The sequence below is a fragment of the Entelurus aequoreus genome, linkage group LG03, assembly GCF_033978785.1.
Source record: "Entelurus aequoreus isolate RoL-2023_Sb linkage group LG03, RoL_Eaeq_v1.1, whole genome shotgun sequence".
Taxonomy (NCBI): domain Eukaryota; kingdom Metazoa; phylum Chordata; class Actinopteri; order Syngnathiformes; family Syngnathidae; genus Entelurus; species Entelurus aequoreus.
The window spans coordinates 66,004,131-66,029,966 of record NC_084733.1 but is presented as its reverse complement, the minus strand read 5'-3'; the positions used below and the strand labels follow the sequence as shown (position 1 = coordinate 66,029,966).

General features: G+C 39.1%; 2 protein-coding genes across 2 annotated transcripts in view; both read left to right on the top strand.

Annotated features, from left to right (window-relative positions):
* Positions 1-1,927, top strand: part of LOC133646762 (HEAT repeat-containing protein 5A-like) — a 30,203-nt gene extending 28,276 nt beyond the window's left edge. Inside the window, exon 32 of the mRNA XM_062042506.1 lies at positions 1,495-1,927. Coding sequence (XP_061898490.1) covers positions 1,495-1,636 — 142 coding nt within the window. The 3' untranslated portion in view covers positions 1,637-1,927. The remainder of the gene's footprint in view (positions 1-1,494) is intronic.
* Positions 1,928-2,256: 329 nt separating this feature from the next.
* Positions 2,257-25,836, top strand: part of LOC133646757 (E3 ubiquitin-protein ligase HECTD1-like) — a 50,174-nt gene continuing 26,594 nt past the window's right edge. The window contains 7 exon segments of the mRNA XM_062042496.1: positions 2,257-2,424; positions 15,140-15,276; positions 16,272-16,421; positions 16,477-16,711; positions 16,784-17,011; positions 17,070-17,351; positions 17,411-17,681. Coding sequence (XP_061898480.1) covers positions 16,282-16,421; positions 16,477-16,711; positions 16,784-17,011; positions 17,070-17,351; positions 17,411-17,681 — 1,156 coding nt within the window. The 5' untranslated portion in view covers positions 2,257-2,424; positions 15,140-15,276; positions 16,272-16,281.

Sequence of the window (25,836 nt, the reverse complement as noted above, 5' to 3'; positions counted from 1 at the left end):
GCACGCTGGCCAGATAGTGTCAAGTCACACATTTATTTAGCTAAACAAGCTAAAAAAGCTTGCATGCTCACAGTAATATGTTAACATGATTACAGTTAGCATTAGTGAAATACGTGAAACAGGCATATACATGCTATAAAGTTAGCATGCTAACTTTAACGTGCTAAAATGCTAACTGTAACATGCATCAAGTACCAAAATACTGTATATTACTCCGATGGCTAGCATTGAAAAGATGCTGTTCAAATGCTAGCCAGCTAATGTTAGCATGCATCAAATACTAAAATATGACAGAGGGCACAAAATTTGCTAAAGAAAAAAAAAGCAAGCATGCTAACAGGTATAATTTGTCAAGTCACAATATATTTGACGCTGCGGTGTATACCTGCAAAATTTGCAAAAAAGCATGCTCTTATTAGAATGCTTGTGATTGACTTAACACGTGTGTACTTGAGGTACACAGTTGTGTGAATGGCATGCTGGCCAGTTAGCGTCACATAACAAAAATAATTAACAAAAACGAGCTAAAAAAGCTAGCATGCTAACAGTATTATGTAAACATGCTAACAATAGCATGCATACAGTTAGCATTAGTGAAATAAGTGAAACTGAGGCATATACATGCTCTATAAAGCTAGTATGCTAACTTTAATGTCCTAAAATGCTAACTGTAACATGCATCAAGTACCAAAATATATTATTCGGATGTGTATATTTGAAAATATGCTTTTCAAATGCCAGCCTGCTAATATTAGCATGCATCAAATACTAAAATATGACTGAGGTGTTTACCTACAAAGTTAGTTTAAAAAAAACTAACAGGTGTAATTTGTCAAGTCACAATATATTTGACGCTGCGGTGTATGCCTGCAAAATTTGCAAAAAAAAGTTAGCATGCTCTTATTAGAATGCTTGCGATTGATTTAACATGTGTGCACTTGAGGTACAAAGTTGTGTGAATGTCAAACTGAAATGCTAACAGTTAGCACGCTGGCCATTTAGCGTCACGGAACAAAAATTATGAACAAAACGAGCTAAAAAAGCTAGCATGCCAACAGTACTATGTAAACATGCTAACAATAGTGTTAAGTTAGCTGCCGTGAAATACCAAAATACATGAATACCTGCTTAAAGTTAGCATGCTAAAATGCTAACTGTAACATGCATCAAGTACCACAATATTTTACTCTGAGGTTGTTTTTTTTTTAATGCTAGAATACTAACGTTAGCATGCAATAAATACCCACATATGTTTATGGTGTATACTTATGAAGTTACTAACAAAAGCTAGCATACTAATGTTAGCATGCTAGCAAGTAACACAATGTATGACGCTGACCTGCACAATAAGCAAAAACACTAGCGTGCTAATATTAGAATGCTAATGATTGTGTGTTCATGTGTCCAAAAAGTGTGTACTTGAAGTACGTTTTAGAGCTTTCTCCATCTTGTCAGCGTGTTTTGCTGTCCTGAGACTTTGTGTCCCTGTGCCAGGTCTCTGGTCTCCACCTATCCTCACCTCAAGTGTCGCCTGGAAGCGGCCCTCAAGGGAACCCAGGAGCGTGCCGCCGATGCTAAAGCTAGCAGCAGCACCAAGTCGTCTCCCAGCATCACCCTCAAAACCAACTTTCTGTAGGCTCATAAATACTTCCATCCATCCATCCATTTTCTACCGCTTATTCCCTTCGGGGTCGCGGGGGGCGCTGGAGCCTATCTCAGCTACAATCGGGCGGAAGGCGGGGTACACCCTGGACAAGTCGCCACCTCATTGCAGGGCCAACACAGATAGACAGACAACATACAACATGTTGTTAATTATGCAGAAATACAATAATATGTTATCTATTAATTATGTATTTGTCATTATGTATTGTACTAATTATGCATAATTACAAGTGTAAATAAAAACAGACATTGGAATTCCTGCAATAAATTGAAAAAGTAAATATTTGTCTTTTTCTTTTGGTTTCTGATCACGTGACAATCTTTCTTATCCGACGTCACGTCCAGACGCTGCCTTCAAGTGCAGTCGGAGAATTTCCCACAGTGTCATTTACATTTGCTGCCTTAAAAGTGAGAAGTTGTTTATATTTTCTTACAAAATCGCAGTCTGGTGAAGTCCGGCTCGTGTGTGGCAGTCTGGGGTATCAAAATGCTTTGAAACGAGGAAGTTGGTGTGTAGAACATTACTCGAGTTGTATGTTTGATATTTCCGGGCTGAAAGGCGGTCTTCGAACGTCACACACTCCATTTCAGGCCCGGTGTGTGTGTTGTTTTCTCCCCGCTGTCCACGCTCACCTTTTTGGACTCCCTCCGGAAAAAATGGACGCCAGCCCCGGTCGTCGGTGGTAGTCGTTGTGCCTTGCTAAGGACCGACATTATCCCGGCTCACACGCACCACACACAGCCTGCCAAACAAAGACGGTGAGTGCATGTTAAACCTGGGCCGCGGCTTGTTGGCGTCGGGCGTCCGGCGCCTGCGTCGAGGCCTCCCGGCTCTCTTGGAACTCGAGTCCCGAGGCTCCAGCAGGAGGCCTCGCGTCTTGTGGGTGGGATTCCGGGTGAAACGTCCATTTAGCACAAACAGGGCGAAAATGGCTCTTTTTATTCATGACTTAATTTATGTGAGATTATTTATGTCGCAGTTGCTAAAAGTGTTAAGTCAGCTTACTGCTAGCTGAGCTAGCATGGTGCTATCAGCAGCTAGCTAGTTTAAGCTATGTATACGTTCGCCACGCTTTTTGTGCCGGATAAAAACAATACAATTTGATAGTTGAGCGTGTTTGATGTGGTTTGTTCAGTCAAGGGTTTTTAAAAATGTCAGCGTGCTGGCGGCCCAGCAGCCTGAGATGCTAACTGCTAAGCGCTTGTGCTGATTATTAATCATAATTATAACAATCACGCTCACCACGTGACACGGACAATAAAAGTCTGCCCGTTTAGCTCGTGGGGTCCACAAAGTGCGTGGCCGCACAATAAAACATGTTTGCAAGTACTTGTTTTGGTTCGGCCGGGGGAGGTCAAAGGTCAACATGGACCTACTTTAATGATTCTTCGAAACAATATTTAGGGGAAAAACAGGGCAGCGTGGCAGTTGAACAACTTTATGTAGTTTGTGTACTAGAAATGTAACTATATGAAAATTAATTGTGTGGTATTGACCTGCCCATAACGTGTATTTATACACACAAACATCTTTTAACCAAGTTGTATTTAAAATAAAACTATACTAAATCAACACACAATATACTTTTTTGGCAGAAGAAACATTAAATATTATTCCCAATGCCTAAGAGCCATATAGGTAAATGTTTATTTTTTACCACTTTAATTTGTAAATGTTTTTTAGACTTAATGCGAGTTCACGTAATGTTAATAAAGTTGTACGCCACTGTTTTATATTACTTTTAGACTTCTTAGAGCACATTTCCCAAAGCAGATATAAACATCTTAAAAACTTTTGTCTCTCTCACTTTTTCTTCCTCTTTCTTTCTTTCTTTCTGTAGCAGCATAAACTTTTCTCCTCTGTACTCAGGGATCCCAAAATAAATCATTAAGTTTTATTTGGTGTTTTAGACAAGTTCATTTTGTTGTTTTTTTTTAATGTAGAGACTGTCTTGTATTCAAGTTAGCATTTAAGCGAGCTAGTGCTCGTCGGTCTGAGTTTATCAATCATGTTTTTTTTTAACCATTTTTATTTATAACGGTAATACTAATCGACAGTTTTACTGTGGGTAGTAATTAGAGATGTCAATAAATGCTTTAAAATGTAATATCGGAAATTATCGGTATCGTTTTTTAAAATTATTAAATCAACATAAAAATCACAAGACACTTACAATTAGTACACCAACCCGAAAAACCTCCCTCCCCCATTTACACTCATTCACAAAAAAGGGTTGTTTCTTTCTGTCATTAATATTCTGGTTCCTACCTCATATATGAATATATAACAATACAGTCTGCAAGGGATACAGTCCGTAAGCACACATGATTGTGCGTGCTGCTGGTCCACTAATAGTACTAACCTTTAACAGTTAATTTTACTCATTTTCATTAATTACTACTTTCTATGTAACTGTTTTTATATTGTTTTACTTTCTTTTTTATTCAAGAAAATGTTTTTAATTTATTTCTTATTTTATTTTATTAATTTAAAAAAAAAAAGGACCTTATCTTCACCATACCTGGTTGTCCAAATTAGGCATAATAATGTGTTAATTCCACGACTGTATATATAGCGGTATCGGTTGATATCGGTATCTGTAATTAAGAGTTGGACAATATCGGATATCGGCAAAAAGCCATTATCGGACATCCCTAGTATTAATACCATTTATTGTTATAGTGTACAACATTTAAAAATGAATTTATTCAGACAGGTCTTGTAAAGATGATTCCCATGATGTATTATTTTTCCTGTCATTTTAAAACCTGTAAAAATGCACAAATTTCCGGTCTGGTCAACTTCAATATTTCTATTTATTTTTTGTAATTGTATTAGTTGTTTTTTTGGCAATTTCTTCAGTACAAAGTAGAGTTTCTACGGGTCATTAAAAGTCATGAAATATTTTTCTTTTCCCTTCAAATTAAGGCTTTAATTTGCATTAAAAGGCATTAGATATTATCAATTGCAAACGGCAACAAAATAGACAACAAAACAAACCACCTGACCCAGTTTTTCAGGGGGGGGTTAAAACTGCTCTTCAAGATGTTCAATATTTATTGAAGTGCAGTTTTTGCAAACAAATATTGAGAGTATTTTATTGACCTGTTATTCACCTTCCAATTACAATAGGAAAGAAATTACAGGTTTATTGCGTTTTGAAAGGTTTACTCATGTAGTCTTTGTGGAGCAAGTACTTGTGGATGGTATTAAGGTCCCAAAACCACTTCTGTGCATCTAGTATTTAGTCTTAGTTCTCTACCTAGCTCAGTATTAAGGTCCCAAAACCACTTCTGTGCATCTAGTACTTAGTTGTAGTTCACTACTTAGTTCACTACTTTATATTATTAATACTGAGGTAGATGTGTTTTTTATATTATAATTAATAATATAAAAAAATAATTATTGCAGTACTAGTACATATATAATTTACATATATTGTACCATGTGTATTCTTGTGTGGTAAACATACTTAGTTATTGCAGTACTAGTACATATATTATTTACGTATATTTTAATATGTATTCTTGTGTGGTAAACAAACTGAGTTATTGCAGTACTAGTACATATATTATTTACATATATTTTACCATGTGTATTCTTGTATGGTAAACATACTTAGTTATTGCAGTACTAGTACATATATTCGGTTTTGGCGCTAGGAATTTTCAAAACTGGGTCCCAGAGACCCCATCAAGTCATAAAAATGGGGTCCCACAGTAAATGTTTGGGGTCCCACTTCTTATAACCGTTTTGAAAACAAATGATAAATGTATGAATCATCCTGTTATAACTCACATTCTATATTATTTTTTGGAAAAAGGTTGTCATAAACGTTATTGTTCATTAAAAAATAATACAAAAGAAAACACATTTTTATGCATACGTAAATTTATTCAGTAATAAACATTCATTCACTTTCTTCTTTCCTTCATGAATCTAAACTTTACCGCTGCCGGTAGTTTTTTCTATATTTGTATTTAATAAGTTGTAGGTGTATTTATTTCAGTATAAAAGTGTAAAACGTTTTTTGCTTCGGTCATCAAATGATGATAATCGTGTGCCAGGGCATACATACATTTATTTAACGCATAAATCTCTAGTGTCTACATCAGGGGTATCAAACGTACGGCCCGAGGGCCGGATCAGGCCCGCGAACAGGTTCAATCCGGCCCGGGAGATGAGTTTGCTAAGTGTAGGATTGAGCTGCATTTTTAAATTACAGAAACTGCTGTTCTAAAAGTGTCCATTGGATGTCACAATAGCAATTCTGTTAGGCAAGCAAATTGTTTATATCGGGGCAAACAAGTATACCAAGCGGTAAAGAGGGGCTGCGGCTCCTCCCCCTTGATCCAATGTAAAAGAAACAGGAGTAAAATTAACAATTGGTAACCTCACTTAAAATGCTGGATGATTACGGAGCCCCTAAAGGGACATGGAGGGAAAAAAATGTTTTGCGAGATCTCGCAAAAGGTTTTATTCCTATGTCAGTGAACCGGAAGTAAAACAGACACATCTGTGGTGAACCGGAGATGAAACCGACAAAGCGATGGAGGAGCCTACCCATCATCCGTGGGAGGAGTTTATTGATTTCTATTTTAGTATTGGCCTAAGACAGGGGTGCTCACACTTTTTCTGCAGGCAAGCTCCTTTTCAATTGATCAAGTCGCGGGGATCTACCTCATTCATATATATAATTTATATTTACTTATTTATGAAGTATATGTTTTTGTTAACAAGTTAAAGGTGTTTAATGATAATGCAAGCATGTTTAACACATATAGTTAATATTGTTAATAAATTAAAGGTGTTTAATGACAATAGAAGAATGTTTAATACATATAGTTAATATTGTTAACAAGTTAAAGGTGTTTAAAGATAATGCAAGCATGTTTAACACAAATAGTTAATAATGTTAACAAGTTAAAGGTGTTTGATGATAATACAAGCATGTTTAACACATATAGTTAATATTGTTAACAAGTTAAAGGTGTTTAAAGATAATACAAGCATGTTTAACACATATAGTTAATATTGTTAACAAGTTAAATGTGTTTAAAGATAATGCAAGCATGTTTAACACATATATATTTCTTTCTTTCATGAAGACAAGAATATAAGTTGGTGTATTACCTGATTCTGATGAATTGCATTGATAGGAATCAGACAGTGGTGCTGATAACGTCCGCATATTCAAATGGAGGAGAAAAAAAGTCCTCCTTTCTGTCCAATACCACATGGAAGTGGTTGGTTTTTGGCATCTTATTTGTCCAGCTTCCGTACTCCTTTGTATACACTTTACAAGAAATACATTGGCGGCAAACTCCGTAGCTTGCTAGCTTGTGCACGCCAGCTTTCTGAGACTCTTATTTTGTTAGCGCAGGCAGCATGAAGCAGAGCTTTTATTGTGCAACTGTGCAGTCGGTCTTTGGAGTTTTGACGACAGGTACGGCGCCAGTCTGTTGAAATAAAAAGAGTTTCTCGCCTTCCTGTCGGTAATTTTTTCTTAATAATGAGCTGGCAGCAGCGTCATCTCAAAAGACCCTCGGGTGCCGTGAATGTCAATCAAGTAACGAAAGTGACGTCATAGTGAAGATTTATGATCGCTCATTTTTAGGACTATTTTTTTTAATGCCTGGCTGCGATCGACTGGTAGATCGCGATCAACGTAATGAGCACCCCTGGCCTAGATATAAAGGCATCAAATCGTATAATGGTCCCACAACAGAGCACAGATGATGGGTAGGCTCCCGCATGCTCCCGCTCCTCCATTGCTGTGTCTGTTTTACTTCCGGTTCACTGACATAGGAAAAAAACATTTTGCGAGATCTCGCAAAAAGTATTGCGAGATCTCGCAAAACATCCATGTCCCTTTAGGGCAGACCTGGGCATTGTGCGGGCCGCATCCGGCCCTTTGCGCATCCCTGTCCGGCCCGCGTGAGGCCAATCATAAATTACAAAATAAATTTCAAAAAGTATCTATGTCGAGTGTGCAATACAACGGTGCTGCTTTTGTTTTGAAACGCGTTATTTGTACAACTTCCGTGTGGACGTATGCGTGTGTGCGATTGTGAGTGAATTGAACGGCGCAATTACAAATGACAAAATAAAGTTTAAAAAACATCTATGTCGTGCGCGCAATACAACTGTGCTGCTTTTATTTTGAAATGTGTTATTTATGCCGTATGTCCGGGGGGAACCTGTGAGTGAAGGTGCATAGAGACAAGTGATGAGACGCTAAAAAAAGAAAAGTTGATGAGGAATGGCGTGTTTCCAACAAGACATGGACTGCCAAGTATTTCTTTACATAAATTAATGGTAAAGCCGTGTGCTTAATGTGTGGTACACAGGTTGCTGTGTTTAAATATCATTTTAATCGCCACTACACGAAGAAACACGAGGGAAAATACCGGAATGTGTCTGATGAAGCGCGCGCAAGGGAGGCTGATGCGTTGATGGTAAAACTGCAAACCCCACAAGGACTTTGTGCCATATTTCACACCCCCAGAGATGCAGCCGTCAGGACAAGTTTCGTAATTTCTCACAAAAGCGCCAGAAAAAGTAAGGCGTTTTCTGACGGAGAGTTTATTAAGGAGTGCTTATTGGACTTTGTTGCGCTGATAATGCCCGGAGACATGGACTGTTTTTCGCTAACTTTGGATGAGAGCTCTGATGCAGTCAATTAAAGAGACAACCACAGGTAATGACTTGCTCACAGAGGTAAATGCGTGTTGGGACAAGCTGGCAGTTGTGACAATCCAATCCACTTTATTTATATAGCACATTTAAACCACAAAATGTTTCCAAAGTGCTGCACAACAATATTAAAAACAATATTCAAATATTATCCTTAGCTCTACCAATGACTGAATAAAAAGAAAAAACAATTACATATAAAACCAATATAAAAAACAATATAAAATAAATATGATTAAAAACTATTTTTAACAACAGATGGTTGTCCAAATCTGATGGGGAAAATGTTGGATAATGCAGGATAAAGTGACCATCAAAAGCAATCTGCTTTTGTATAAAGTTAAGTTAGGTTAAATTAAATTATTATTATTATTATCATCATTATTATTTATCTTACGGTATATCAAAAATAATATTGAGCAAAATCTAATTGAAATATTGTCGTGTGGCCCTCCAGCAGTGCTCGGGTTGCTTATGCGGCCCCCGGTGAAAATTAATTGCCCACCCCTGCTTTAGGGGCTCCGTAGGATGAGACACTGCACGATTGATATAGTTCTGTGAAAATTATTTTCTTCTGTGCAAATTTAAAGAAAGTCAACAATGGGAATGACAAATGAGGTAGTTAACACATAGAAGCGTTTTTATGTATGCTTCATTTTGTTTTTGTTCAATCATAGATGGGCTGCGACTTAAAGTTTAATTGGTTTGTAGAAACACTGAGCTTAAGTCTAATTTCATTGTGTTCTTAATGGTGTTTTTGAAACTGCACCAATGTTTTTCCTCAGAATTTTTGACTAACTTGAAGTGTTTTTTCAAGAGGATTATTGGTGATATGTACATTTTCCGAATGTCCTTGTTCTATTTTGGGCCAAAGTAAAACAAAGAAAACAATCTGAAGTTGTTATAGTTGTATTTTTAAGTTATTATGCCATGGTTTTACCCCTCCGGCCCACGTGGGAATAGATTTTCCTCCATGCGGCCCCTGAGCTAAAATGAGTTTGACACCCCTGGTCTACATCAACTTCAGATCTATCCGTCAATTCTAAGTTTTGGTTGTTGTTTTTTTATGTTGGTTTTGTCTGTTTGTTTTCTGCCCTTTTTGTCAAATAAAACTGTTTTTTATGGCAAACACACAAGATATGCAAAATCTTCCACAAAAAATATTTTTCAAAGTGGAATCTTTGATGTGAAGTAATCAGAGCTTTGGATAGGTCAATAATTCATAAAAACATTAATTTTGATTCAATATTATGTTTTGAGCAATGACAGTTTTAAAGAAAAAAAACAGCTTTGTTTTATTCAACATTGCAACTTTTTCTTAAATTACATTTCACATGTAAGCTTTTTTATTCCACTTTTATTTTTTTGTTTATTTTAATAGTATTTTTAGAATGTGCCAAGGGCCTTTAAAACATTAGCTGCGGGCTGCAAATGGCCTCCGGGCCACACATTTGACACCCCTGCTATAGATAATAAAAAAATAAAATCTGATAAGTCTATCGGTAAAAAGCAGAGCCTGGTGACGCATGCGCGTTTATCATAACGCACAGTCAGCATCTCTGCTTCAGTAAACAATGACGGTGATGACATCACTGTCAGCGATGCGAGCGACACTTGCTAAACTGTCAGCCACTTCTCCAAGAGACTCCTTTTGAACACTCCTCGTACATTAACACTTCAAAAGGCACATATTTGCCCGGTTTGTTGACCTGCAAAGTATGTTTTTGGAGTGGAGGGGTCTGGTCGGGTGCTGGTTAGCTTGAAGCTAACAGCTAGCCTGTCTCTATCCTCGAGTGATGTCGATCCAGCGAGAGATAAAATTGAAGTTTCCATTGACTCACAAAGACTAAAACAACTCATTTACTGGAGTCTTGGCACAGGATGAAGTTAAAAAGGTTGACTTTACACTCACCTTAGCGTTTACCATGAAGTCTTTCTTTTGACATCCCCTCACGGTAAAGTTGTCCCAGTGCAAACTGAGGCAGTATTTGTGATTGATAAACTTTTTGGCGAATCAAAATTTGAGAAATCATACCGGAAAGTAAATTACTTTGAAGACAACCAATAAAAACGGGGTGAAGGCAGGGTCGGTAAAAAAAACGTGCTGGGGACGCGCAGACTTTCAAAAATGTGCGTTCTTTCTGATTTCAGTGCGTAAAAAGATGCAAAAAGTGCATTGCCGCCAACAGTGTATGCTATTTACATATATTTTACCATGTTTTATTCTTGTGTGGTAAACATACTTAGTTATTGCAGTACTAGTACATATATTATTTACATCTTTTTTTCCATGTGTATTCTTGTGGTCTCACTGCTCCCCTCACCTCCCAGGAGGTGATCAAGGGTGATGGGTCAAATGCAGAGAATAATTTAGCCACACCTAGTGTGTGTGTGACAATCATGGTACTTTAATTTTCACTTTAAACATACTTAGTTCTTGCAGTACTAATACATATATTATTTACATATTTTACCATGTGTATCTTGTGTGGTAATCATACTTAGTTATTTCAGTACTAGGACATATATTATTTACATATATTTTACCATGTGTATTCTTGTGTGGTAAACCTACTCAGTTATTGCAGTACTAGTACATATATTATTTACTTATTTTACCATGTGTATTTTCGTGTGGTAAAGATACTTAGTTATTGCAGTACTAGTTAGGGCTGCAACTAACAACTAATTTGATAATCGATTAATCTGTTGATTATTACTTTGATTAATCGATTAATAATCATGTTCCATTCGTCTCCAACGTAATGGCATGTAATGCCAAGGTAGACTTCCGTGGCTACACTTGTCCACACAACAGTACTGAGAGCAATTTTGCTGTGGGTGGCTTCTATGTCAGTTTTCAATGCTTGGAATGTCTGCTTGTATTTCCTCTCCATCAGTTTGGTAAAATGGGTCCTCGAGGGAAGAGTGTAACCAGGGTTGAGGACGTAAATCATTTGTCTAAAACCTTCATCCTCCACCATTGATAGTGGCCTCATGTCAGTTAGCAACATATTCAGGATACCATCAGTCAATGCAGCCGCTTGCTGTGGTGCGCAGACCTTTCTTTGTACGAAGTCGCTAATGCTGGGTTGTTTCTTTCTGAAATGAGAGAAACCATATAATGAACGTACATAGTAGCATCATTTACATGTAACTCAATAGGGTTACATACAGCTGAAAAAATGGTTTGATACTAATAAGTTATCATTAAATGATAAGAAAACTAAATTTATGGTGTTTAGTGGTGCAAGGACAGATTGTGAAGCAAAATTAAAATTAAATATAGTGGAAATTGATAGAGTATGTGAAACTAAATTCTTGGGAATAATAATTGATCATAAATTATGTTGGAAACCGCATATTGAATATATAAAGGGAAAAATATCCAAATCCATTGCTATTCTTTATAAAGTAAGACACATGCTGAATAAGAAAGGTCTGCATATGTTATATTCTTTTATTTTTCCATATTTAACATATTGTGTTGAAGTTTGGGGAAATGTTTATAGAACAAACATAAACCCAATAATTAAACTTCAAAGAAGGGTCATTAGAATAATACACAAAGCGTGATACTATGAACATACCAATCCATTATTTATAAGTTCTAATGTGTTAAAATGTTCAGATATTGTGTTTTTAAAAACAATGGAAATTATGTTTCGAGTAAAGAACAGCCTTCCAGCTTGTGTTCTTAAAGGCCTACTGAAATGAATTTTTTTTATTTAAACGGGGATAGCAGATCCATTCTATGTGTCATACTTGATCATTTCGCGATATTGCCATATTTTTGCTGAAAGGATTTAGTATAGAACGACGGTAAAGTTCGCAACATTTGGTCGCTGATAAAAAAAGCCTTGCCTATACCGGAAGTAGCGTGACGTCACAGGAGGAAGGATTCCTCACAATTCCCCGTTGTTTACAATGGAGCGAGAGAGATTCGGACCGAGAAAGCGACGATTACCCCATTAATTTGAGCGAGGATGAAAGATTCGTGGATGAGGAACGTTAGAGTGAAGAACTAGAGAGGCAGTGCAGGGTGTATCTTTTTTCGCTCTGACCGTAACTTAGGTACAAGGTCTCATTGGATTCCACACACTCTCCTTTTTCTATTGTGGATCACGGATTTGTATTTTAAACCACCTCGGATACTATATCCTCTTGAAAATGAGAGTCGAGAACGCAAAATGGACATTCACAGTGACTTTTATCTCCACGACAATACATCAGCGAAGCTCTTTAGCTACTGAGCTAACGTGATAGCATCTGGCTCAAATGCAGATAGAAACAAAATAAATAAATCTCTGACTGGAAGGATAGACAGAAGATCAACAATACTATTAAACCATGGACATGCCAGCCCTCATCTGCTCATCAACACCCGTGCTCACCTGCGTTCCAGCGATCGACGGCGCGACGAAGGACTTCACCCGATCACAGATGCGGTTGGCGGCTAGCATCGGCTAGCGCGTCTGCTATCCAAGTAAGTACTCCTTGTTGTGTTGCTACATTCAGCCGCTAATACACCGATCCCACCTACAACTTTCTTCTTTGCAATCTCCATTGTTCATTAAACAAATTGCAAAAGATTCACCAACACAGATGTCCAGAATACTGTGGAATTGTTCGATGAAAACAGAGCAGTTTGTATGGTGACACATTGGGTACGAATACTTCCGTTGCCGTCGTGACGTCACGCGCATACATCGTCATACATAGACGTTTCCAACCGGAAGTTTAGCGGGAAATTTAAAATTGCACTTTATAAGTTAACCCGGCCGTATTGGCATGTGTTTCAATGTTAAGATTTCATCATTGATATATAAACTATCAGACTGCGTGGTCGGTAGTAGTGGGTTTCAGTAGGCCTTTAAGTTATTTCAATTAAGAGGAGAAAACTATAATTTACGGGGGATATTGATTTTTGAAATAGGTAAAGTAAGAACGAATATAAAATACAAATGTATTTCAGTTTTAGGAGTTAAATGGTGGAACAAGCTCAGTGATGAGTTGAAGACATGTAGTTCTTTGTTAAGGTTTAAGAAAACCTTGAAAGGTGAAATAATTGACAATTATAAAATATAGTAACAATTACTTTCATCCCATTGATTTTTTGATTTTTTTTTAACGTTGATGTTCCAGGCAATCTTATTTTCAGTGGAGGTATAGGATAGGCAAATATAAGCTTTGGCTTCTGCCTATTCCTTTTTCGGTCATTCTTTTTATTTTGTTTTCTTTTTGTGTGTAAATGTGTATGATTGTTAAAAATGTATAATCTGTACTGTTAAACTGGTCACACTAAATGGTTGATGGTTGATTATATGACCGAAATAAACTTATTTAATTCATTAAGTAATTCATTCATTCATTCAATACATAGCTAGTTGATTTAATTAATAATTTCTGACGTAAAAGGCAAATACGCCACGTTAAAAAATAAATAAATAAATGGACATTGGGGATGCAGCATACACCAATAATAACACAGAAATGTAACTCATCAGAACGCGATCAGATATTGTACATGTTTCTGTTGTGAATAATAAAGGATTCATTTTAGGCTGCCTCTGAATAATACCGTGAAATATTCCAGCACCTTTTATAACGTTTAGTTATACTAAGGCGTCACTCAAATCTAAATAGATTTATATAGCTTTATTGGGCCCGGCTACATTGATCCATTATGAAACCAACCTGAGATACGTTAGGTTTATTTCGAAATTGGTAACCGTGTGTTTTCTCTCTCAAAACGGGGTCAAATCTGCCAGAGACACCTTATCAGCCCCGCGTTGCAACAAAGGGATAACGTTAACGTTACTCACAAAAAAGAGCTGCCGTGCTGAACTCATGAATGCCTGTTGCGACTCAAAACAACACAGAAAAGGAAGTCGTCGCACTCTCCAAAAAGTTTGTAACACTCTGAAAGTTAATACACAACAGTTGCTGCTGCGCTTCCTTTAAGAAATCTCCACGTTAACCAAAGATTAAAAACACAAAGACAGACACAACGGATCAATGTACCCGGACTATGGACTTAAAAAGTTACGTTCCATGAGTTCCCTTCATCCATGGTTCCAACATGTTTCCTCTTCAGGTGCTCCCGACCCGAAGTGATGTTGTACTTCCGTGCCATGCGAGGTCCATGCTGCACATTTTGCAGGAATCGGTCTTCTTTGAAGTCTTTAAAGTAGAGTGTTCCCACACTTTTGACGACTTAGGTCGTACACTTTTCTCCATTGAAGCATTAACCTCCAGATGTTTCTCCGCTGAACTATCGGTACTGCTTTCCTCCGCCATTTTTCGGATGTTCCCAGGCAAAGGACACATCATTGGCTGGCTTACTGCCATCTCATGAGACGTAGCCGCAGCGCATAGATCCAACGAATCGATGACTAAATTAATCACCAACTATTTTTATAATCGATTTAATCGATTAGTTGTTGCAGCCCTAGTACTAGTACACATATTTTACCACGTTTTTATTCCTGTGTTTAATGATTGTTCAATCAACCTCAGATCTACAAATTGCTAATCAATGAAATAAATACAAATGTCAAATAATCAAACTAGGATGTAAATATTGACGGACTCACATGATTGGCTCTTCATTAGGCCAATGAAAAGACAGACTTTGACTTGCTAGAATCTTCTTCAGTGCAAAATCATGACTATGAACTCCTTCAAGGTGAATACATGTGTTGGTAGCATCACAGCTACGCCAGCTAGCCCTTAGCTAGCAGTGTGTGCTGGACTGACAGCGTGTGTCGTTGACAGCTGCTGGATCTTCATGTCCCACAATCCCCTGCAGGAGTGACTCGCCTTCCTGCTTGCTTGGATGAGTCCCACGCCGCCAGCCGAGAGTGAGCACTGATTGGCCGCCAGCCAGACCACGCAGCCCGCCGCCCTCCCAGGTGAGAAGTCTGCAGACCTTCGAGATTACAGGTGTCAAACTCAAGGCCCACGGCCCAGATCTGGCCCACCACGTAATTTTAATAGGCCCACGTCATTATTTAATGTGGTCTGCCATATCATTTTATGTGGCCCACCTCATTATTTATTGTGGTCTGCCAAGTCATTTTATGTGGCCCACCTCATTATTTAAAGTGGTCTGCTACGTCATTTGTATGGCCTACCTCAATACTCAATGTGGTCTGCCACGTCATTTTAGGTGACCCACCTCATTAATGTGGTCTGCTACGTCATTTGTATGGCCTACCTCAATATTCAATGTGGTCTGCCACGTCATTTTATGTGGCCCACGTCATTATTTAATGTGGTCTGCCACCTCATGTTAGGTGGCCCACTTCAATATTTAATGTGGTCTGGCACATCATTTTATGTGGCCCACCTCATTATTTAATGTGGTCTCCCACTTAATTTTAGCTGGCCCACCACGTCATTTTATGTGGCACACCTCATTATTTAATGTGGTCTGCCACATAATTTTATGTGGCCCACCTGCTCATTATTTTGAGTTCTGGCACTTTATTTAACGTGGCCCACCTCATTATTTTGAGTTCTGGCACTTTTATTTAAATTGGCCCACCTCCTTGTTTACTGTGGCCTTTCACATCATTCAATGTAGCCCGCCACGTCTTTCAATGTGGCATGCCACAATGTTTTATGTGGCCCACCACAGTTATTGTGTCCCGCATAGTTATTCTTTGTGGCCCTCGACGTGGCCCGCCACAGGATTTTTTTGTGGCCCGCCTCGTTATTCAACGTGGTCTGCCACACCATTTAATGTGGCCCTTCTAGGGCAGCCATAGTTGTGATGTGGCCCTCCAAAAGGAGTTTTGACACTGGCGTTCTGGAGGTCCTTATGTGTCAGTCTAGTGTACGGACTTTCATCATGTTGTGTAAATAGAGATGATGACGATAACAATTGCAATACTTGTGCGTGCAGGCGAGCCATCATGGCCGACGTGGACCCGGACACCCTGCTGGAGTGGCTCCAGATGGGTCAAGGCGACGAGCGTGATATGCAGCTCATCGCTCTGGAGCAGCTCTGCATGCTGTTGCTCATGTCTGACAACGTGGACCGCTGCTTCGAGACGTAAGTGCGCCTCCGCCTCCGCCTCGAGGTCTACTTCAACCTCGCCTTTTTGCAGGTGTCCTCCCCGGACCTTCCTGCCGGCACTGTGCAAGATCTTCCTGGACGAGAGCGCTCCAGACAACGTGCTGGAAGTGACGGCCCGCGCCATCACCTACTACCTGGACGTGTCTGCGGAATGCACCCGCAGAATCGTGGGCGTGGACGGCGCTATCAAAGCGCTCTGCAGCCGCCTGGTGGTGGTGGAGCTCAACAACAGGACCAGTAGAGACCTAGCCGAGCAGTGTGTCAAGGTTTGGTCGGCAAATGTCACACAATCCCTGCCGCTGCGGGCGGGGTAAGTCATATGACCGTCTTTGTCCTAGGTTCTGGAGTTGATTTGCACCCGTGAATCCGGCGCCGTCTTTGAGGCGGGTGGCCTGAACTGCGTGCTGAGCTTCATCCGAGACAGTGGCCATCTGGTGCACAAAGACACGCTGCATTCAGCCATGGCGGTGGTGTCACGCCTGTGCAGCAAGATGGAGCCCCAGGACTCATCTCTAGAGACCTGCGTGGAGTCTCTCTCCAGTCTCCTCAAGCACGAAGACCACCAGGTAGCCCACATATGACACGTGGCAGTGCGGTTCTTTACGTGCACCCCTTGTGTTTCAGGTGTCAGACGGGGCTCTGCGTTGCTTCGCCTCATTGGCCGACCGCTTCACCCGCCGGGGAGTGGACCCCGCCCCTTTGGCTAAACACGGCCTGGCAGAGGAGCTGCTGTCCCGCATGGCGGCCGCCGGTGGTGTTGCGTCTGGCCCCTCCTCGGCCTGTAAGCCCGGCCGCACGTTGACGGGCTCTGCCCCGTCAGCGCCTGACTCCAAAGTTAGCAACCAGGTGTCCACCATCGTCAGCCTCCTGTCCACACTGTGCAGAGGCTCGCCACTCGTCACGCACGTAGGTCACACACCTCTAAAGCGGTCGTTCCGCCGCTGATCTGTTCCTGCTGTCCGCAGGACCTGCTGCGCTCCGCTCTGCCCAACTCCATGGAGTCTGCTCTGGGAGGGGACGAGCGCTGCGTGCTGGACACCATGCGGCTGGTGGACCTGCTGCTGGTGCTGCTCTTCGAGGGCCGCAAAGCCCTGCCCAAATCCACAGCGGGCTCCTCCAGTCGCATCCCGTGTCTGCGGCGCCTGGACAGCTCGGGAGAAAGATCCCACCGACAGCTCATAGACTGTATCCGCAGCAAAGACACTGACGCCCTCATCGACGCCATCGACACAGGAGGTAAAAGCTGTCGTCATGGCGATGCACGTTGATGGCTAGTAGCTTGTAAACATTCATCACATAATTGTATTGATGTAACAACACAAGTTAATAATGCTACAAATGCTGTAGAGCAGGGCTAGTCAACCCGTGGCACTCGGGGTCGACACCGTAGTGGCCCCTGAGCTCTTGGAGAAATTTTTTTAGCAAGCTCCTGTTGTACAGAGGAACTTGGACCACTTGAAACACTTTGACATTTAACCCTTGCTAGCAAACACTGGGGTCATAATATATGTTAAATGAGGGTGAATAAACACGACGTCTATTCTGGTTCACAACTTTTAATCAACTCCCGCACAGAGGTAAAACCGGAAAACACTCGATCCCCTATTCCCGCCCACAAACACTGTGCATGCGTTAACCCAGTATATGGAGAAACATGTTAACAATCTCCCTATCTTTTATAAATAAAAAAAATTAAATAGCACATGTTTCTTGAGAACAAATACATGTCTTTTTAAACAACAGAAACAATAAAATCAACTTAGGTAAGAACCCATTTTCCTTCACTCAATGCTTTCAAAGGCATCAAGGGTGATACCCCTTTTTTCGTAAGACAGTCAGCCAGTTGAACTTTTTTTGCTGACTAAAGCACTTGTTGTATTTTTCTGTTGTGAATTAGTTCATTGATGCCACTTATATCCAACTGAAGCCTTTTCTCTGTGACCTGTTTTGTTGATCGAAGAGCATCGTAGAGGGAATGATTATCAAGTCACACAAACTAACGCTGGAGCATTTAGACCAGCGATGCCAGTAGTGAGCTCAAAATAAAGGGTGGCAAGAAATACAGCGTTGTCTATTCCATCCGACATGGCAAGAGTCTCTCCAGCAAGGGTGCATCGCACCACTCCTCCAATCCTCTTGGACTGCCAGTAAAGGGGGGAGAGTGTACCTCCTTTTCCCATTAGGGTGATTGTGGTGGATTGTCCGAAGCTTAAGCAGGCAACAAAAGTAGTTTAGTACAACAAATTTATTTACCCATTATCAGAAGTGCAGGTTGAATTAAGTTGTCCGTGCAAACAGACAAAATGTACTCCAGAGCACACAAGACACACACAAGCCAAAATCTCTCTCGAGTCCCGGTCTTCTGCCATTTTTTATATGTCTCTTGTGCGTCACTGTGTTTATCTTGTGCGTCATGATTGTTTTTGTAACATCCTTGGACTCCCCAATCATACCCAAACAACCAAAACATTCTGTAGACAGGTTGGCACGACTTAATATTCACTTTTGTCCCACACCCGGGGACACAGAATACAAGAGAAATCAAATGAGCATACATTCTTGACAGACATGAAATATAGGTCAAAGGTCAGAAATTCTACTACATACCCTCCTTCCAGGGTCCTAAGACCCTGGACCAAAACAATTTCTGACGTAGACCACTAACTTAAATCTCTACCGCAGATAGAGGCAATACGAGGCAAAATTCCGTCTATGACCCTCCTACAGAGCGATCGCTGTTACCAGCCTGCAGTAAAACCATCTCACAGAACACGATTAGTGGCCTACCCTTTGATTTAGTAAAGGAATAACAAATACTTTGATCATGAACATAATTAGATGAATGTATATAGACTTATGACTGTAAGACATTTGCAAAAATATTTTTTCCGGCATTTGCAATGAATGTAGTTACCAATATTGTTAATTACCAATTGATTTTGAACACACAACTGAATTTCGTATGAGTCCATGTTCGATTAGTGCTCGTATAGATGGCTCGGTGGTGCCTCAGGCTGGTGGCCTGCCGACACCTCGTTGGGCTTTTGGCTGCCTTGGTGAAGAAAGAGATCCACTCAAACAGTCTGTCTCTGTCACTAAGAGGGGTGTGGTTCAGTCCATTGGGCAGACTGTTTAATGGCATGTGCGCGCTGGCCGCTTTGGGGAAAATTGAGGTAGAGTTGGAGCTGTGGGGGCTTTGGTGAAGGCTGGGGCAGAGTATGGGGCGTGGGGCTTTGGTCCAGGCCCTCGGCTTGCTTCAAGGCCTCCTCGCTGCTTCGGCACTCCCGACACCTCTTTCCACAGCTGCTGGAGTCCCGACGGACACATTGGCTGGCAACCTTAGTCGTTCTCGTCATCGCTGGCAAGGTGTTGTCTCTCCTCTCGGTTCCTTCCAGTCATGTATCTGGTGTTGGCCCTGGATTGGCTTTGACCGTGCCCCTCTTAGCGAGTGCAAGGGAATCTGGAGTGGCTGCTTTCATCCTCAAATCTGCACAGAGGAACTGGCACACAAATTCTACATTTTGCAAACATACCATTTTGGTCTCATGGTCTTTCCGCCTTCCTAGGAAGCTGCTGGTCCTGGGACTGAGGATGATAGCCTGCTTCCTTAAAATGGGTGCCGTTGTTTGACCTACTCTTTTTGTGGAAACCATGTCGGGATATTAGATAATTCACAAAACATTTAATTACTGAATTGGCACCCTCCTTTGAGGTTGGGGTTGCTTCCGCCAACCACTACAATTGTCAATCTAAATCATTACGTTCCTTTATCCTTGTACCGGATTGATCATATCGATTAAATAAACCCTCAACACGCTCAAACTTGACCCAATCCAAACTCACCTCCCCCCTCTGTCCCTGAAACAGGGACAGTGTTAGTCGTAGTAATAGTAATAGTAATAGTAGTAGTAGTATTAGTAGTTTCAGAAACATCCAAGAAAAAGAAAAGGCAGCTGATAGTCAAGTGCAGCAAGAGAGGACAGGAGGACAGGTCATGTTTGAGGTCACTGTTCGCTTTTGCAATAGTACTTTGATATTTTACAACACCTAGTGAATTATTGTGGCCTCAATAATTCACTAAATAGTTGTATTTAATTTAGTCTATCTATGATAGGACAATGCACAGAAACATTAAGTTCAGAAACAGATATGTTCTGTACCAGATTATATTTAAATAGCTACTTTCCATCTGCAGTCCCTGGCTACCTAAATTAAAGGGATCCAAAAATCAAGCAATAAATTTATGACACTAATTAACCATAATTAATATATACATTCATAATAATCAATAATTAATCAAAAAATAATCATACTGTAGCATTTAATCAATTTTAAGAAAAGTCACCAAATGCCCGTTCATGGACACATACTTAACATACAATACAACCACATGTTATTTACATCATCACACAAAGACAATACATGCTCTTGTTCACATCTGTCATCATTCGTAAAAACAACCAAGATTTTAACAGCCATACCTCACAATTTACAACAAAAATGCTCTCATGGATAAATATACTACACATTAAGTTGATGTGTCAACATAATGCCCCTCTTAGCGACAGAGTGAGCAGCTTTGAATTCTCCAAAGCCACCTTTTAACTTCAAATTTTCTATTACTTTTGTTATAACGGGGAGAAGGCTAATTGGTCTGTACTTGTTGTCTTCTTTATTTCCTGCTTTATGGATTTAATTATAGTAGCAGTTTCTCGACGTGGTAGGGAAAGTGTTTTCCGTTATTGATTTATTTATCAATTGTTGTTATACGAGCAATAATACAATCCTTATACGTTTTTAGGAAGATAGTGTCCAACGCGTATATGTATCTCTAGATCGTGAGTCTGATAATGCAGCGAAGATTTTGTTTAACTTTGTTTCATTTGTTAATTCTAAAATTAGTCCATCCTGAATAAATGACAATTATTTGCACTGATTTTGAGGGACTTTTTATTCAGGGTTTGTACAGACTAGATGAAATGTTCATTAAAATTATTACTTATGTCCAGACTGTCTGCGATAGTAGCGCCATTTAATATCAATTAAATTTGATTGATATTTAATGTTATAGTGTTGTCTCTTGTTTGCGCTCTTCCCGTAAGTTTGTACATGATTTTCCATAACTGTTCTAATGTTCCCTTTTTCAGCTTAGATTAATTCTAAATGAAAGTCAGCCTTAGACTTCCGCATAAACATTGTAACTTTGTTCCTCAATACTTTTAAAATCATACGATCTGTATTTAGACCTGTTATAATTCCTCTTATGAGAGCTGAGTCCCGATGTCTTATTAGAATCCAAATTGTTTTATTAATCCAATGGTATTTTTATTTTAGCACTCTTCTTTCTGGTTTTGTATTAGTGTATTTACAGATGTTCTCTTTGATTTTTGTCATCCAATTGTAATTCTAGTAGGGCTGCTTATCCTTTGTATCATGTAGAAGCCGTTTATAATATCCTTAAGTTTCTTTCTACGTGTTTTATTTAACCAGTCCAGATTAACGTCCCCCATGACGTTACTTCTTTCATACTATGCTGTTTGAGGATGTCTGAAAATGAATCGAGAAAAATGTCTTTCGCTGTGGTCGGTCGGCATACTACAATTACCTTGAAATACATTTCTGAGGAAAATGTGATTTTAATTTCAACATACTCAAATTGATCTACTTTTAATGTTTTCCCTTTCATAAATCATAATTCCTCCCTCCTTTGTCACTCAATCTGTTTTTTCCTGTAATCTTGTACCCCGGGACATTAATTAGAACAAAAGGTGTTGTGGGTTTAAACCATGTCTCCGATAGACAATGTAACCCAGATTAGAGTCTGACAGTAACTGCTGGATTTGTTCAGTATGTTTGTTGTTGTGGAAAGTTTAATGATGCGGACACATTTGTTACTGAATACTTTCTACAGACTTCTGTCTCTAATCAACTTTGTGTATGTACTACAATTATTTGATATGCTTAAATTTTATTTTAGCTCAGCTGTTGTGTAGCTGCTAGCTCCTTGTAGCCTACAGCAGGAGTGTCCAAATTGCAGCAAATAGTTATGTTTTTAACAGACAACCGAAATAATTGAAAATGTGGTATTAGCGTATCGGTCCAATCAGCGGCAGCTAGGCCCTGTTTTAATCATTCGACCTAAATCTTTGGTTTCGTAGGCAGGACAGAGGACAAGGGAACAATGTGGGACAGCAATTGTCCATCTTATACCATGCTAATTGTTGTAAGGATAGTTCACATGAGCGGCCATACCTTGAGTCCCACCATATATAAGAGTCAAGAGGCTCCTATTATGAGTCGTCTAATTGGTGATCATACACTTTGGCGGTTTGGGTGGCAGGGCACACGGACGCACCTCAGTCAGCCAGTGCTAGGACAGTTGGAGCAGTCCCCGTCCTCCATTCGTTCCTGGGAGGCGTCCCCAGTAGTTGTCAGCTGATGTCGTGCTGTCAGGCAACATCAGGAAGTTCCTTCTGTGCGGTATTGAATTGTCAGGGCACAGTTCGTAAGCAGGTCATTACAAGGTGTGTGCAGGTTGACCACAAAGGAATGCTTCAAAGATTGTGTTGAACATTGTCCGTTGACACTTATGTCCAGCAGGGGTCTTTTTGTATCCTGCTGTGGGCGTCCTCTGTCACACCTGTATTTTTTGTGAGCATGTTCTGGCTACAACTTTGGAGCTTGTCTTGTTCAGAGAAGTTGGCAGTCCCCCGGCTGCATAACAGTTTCCACCCTAGCTTGACCTAGGACAACCGCGGCTACCACCCAAGTCCGTCTGTCTGGTTTTACGTTTTGTTGAGGTTTCTTCCCTCCAGAATTTGGAACTCAAAACATGTACACCCATTGTTTTCATATCCTCTCGGTTAGTTCAATTTTGCATATCACGTTTTAAAATCACAGTCTTAACTATCCCATTAAATGTTAATCAATAACCCTAATTCAAAGATTATACGTACTACTTCATGTGTATTTAAGTACCCTTTTAATTCACTTAAAGATTATCTATAAGTTAATTTAAACTATCATTTGTCAATCAGTAGGTTCGAGCAAGCTGTCATGCTTGCACTCTGACCTCCCGCTGTGCGTAATTTTCTCCAAAACAAAAGAATGTTTTTATTCACGTTTCTCCTTATCTTTCAGCTAAATCTTTTAATCTTTTAACTTTTAACGTCCGCACTGTTTATTTTTATTGTCTGCATTTTAATTTTGCTTTTATTTTCTTTCATTTCACTTTGTTGTCTGTGAAACACTTTGAGTCTGCCCTGTGCATGAAAAGCGCCACACAAACAAAGCTATTTATTCTGTCATGCCATTATCTTCTTTTAGCTCAACACCCAGAAGTATGGTGTACTGCAATGTCTAAATAAAAATAAATTACTCCAAATTAAAAATGTCAGACTACACTTTAAAGTTACCCGACTTAAACTTACTTTTATTAAATTAATTTCCAAACTCACCTCCACCACAGCAGACATCTTCCTCAATCCTATCTCAATACTCCCATAAATTAGAAAGGTGTTTCACAATAGTCGTTAAGTAGTTGTTTTGAGTAATAGATCTCAATATGGGGAAATTAATAAGACTAAATTTGCCCTAGTGTTTGAATGTTGTATGTCTATCTATCTGTGTTGGCCCTGTGATGAGGTGGCGACTTGTCCAGGGTGCAAAGTCAAATTGTGAAACAAAAATTAAAGTTGAATCAAGTGGAAATTGACATAGTATATGAACTACATTCTTGAGAATAATAATTGATCATTAATATGTTGGAAGCCGCATATTGAACATATTAAAGAAAAATATCCAAATCCATTGCCATTCGGTATAAAGTAAAACACATGCTGAATAAGAAATGTCTGCACATGTTATATTATTCATTTATTTTTCCATATGTAACATTGTTTTGAAGTTTGGGGAAATGTTTATAGAAGAAATATAGACCCAATACTTAAACTTAAAAGACTCATTTCAATAATACACAAAGCATTATTATTATGATCATACCAATCCATTTTTTCTAAGTCATAATGTGTTAAATGTTCAGATAATTTAATTTTAAAACAATGGCAATTATGTTTCAAGTAAAGAACAACAGCCTTCCAGTTTGTATTCTTAGCTTATTTACATTATGAGGAGACAACTATCATTTACGGGGCATATTGATTTTTGAAATAGGTCTAGTAAAATAAAAATAAAAATACAAATGTATTTCAGTTCTAGGAGTTAAATGATGGACCATCCTCAGTGATGAGCTGAACACTTGTAGTTTTTTGTTATGGTTTAAGAGACCCTTGAAAGTAATTGTTGAACATTATAAAATATAGTAACAATTACTTTTAACGTTGATGTTCCAGGTAATTTAATGTTCAGTGAATGTATAGGATAGGCCAATATAAGCTTTGGCTTCCGCCTATTCCTTTTTCGGTCATTCTTTTTCTTTTCTTTTCTTTCTGTGTGTAAATGTGTATGATTGTTAATATGTCTAATCTGTACTGTTAAACTGCTCACACAAAATGGTTGAAGGTTGATTATAATACCAAAATAAACTTATTTCATCTATTCATTCATTATAGTTTTATTCCATTTTGCATCTAATTATTCCTATTGATTTTATTCCCATTTCACTCAAACAACTAAACAAACAAACAAATAAACAAACTTGCAGCCAACCACAATCAACAGCATACCATTTACGAATACCTTCATTTGTCACTTTCTCATCTTTTCTTCACTTTCGTTTTCCTTTACAAACATCCTGTATCCATCTCTTCCTTACATTTCACACAATGTTTCTATTTTCTGTTCTCCTAGAAACCATTCACGTAACGTAAGGTTATAAACATCCTTTTCCCATATTTTCTCAAACCATCCTCTTCACCCTCAATCTTCCTTCACCTGCTCTCTCTTCCTCTCTCTCTCTCACTCTCTCTCCTTCTCTCACAATACAAACACAATAATCCAAAATAATCAGTCTTATAAAATAATTTTAGCTTTAGATATGATTTAGGGCAGTGGTTTTCAACCTTTTTTCCCAGTAAAATAAAAAAATAAAAAACAGCATAATGTCATCAATTTCTGATTTATTGAATTGTATAACAGTGCACCATATTGCTCATTTGTTGTGGTCTTACTTGACTTATTTGGACAACAACAAAAAAATATAAGAATAACTAAAATGTTTTAAAAATTAAACAAGTGATTAAATTATGATAAATATTTCTAAACGTATAATCAATCATCAACCTTCTTTGAATATTGTAATAGTGATCCATCTGGACTCGTGAACTTAATTCCAAATATTTATTTTGTTGAAGTGTTATTCTATAAATATATTTATAAGGGATTTTTGAATGGTTGCTATTTTTAGAATATTTAAAAATCTTAGGTACCCCCC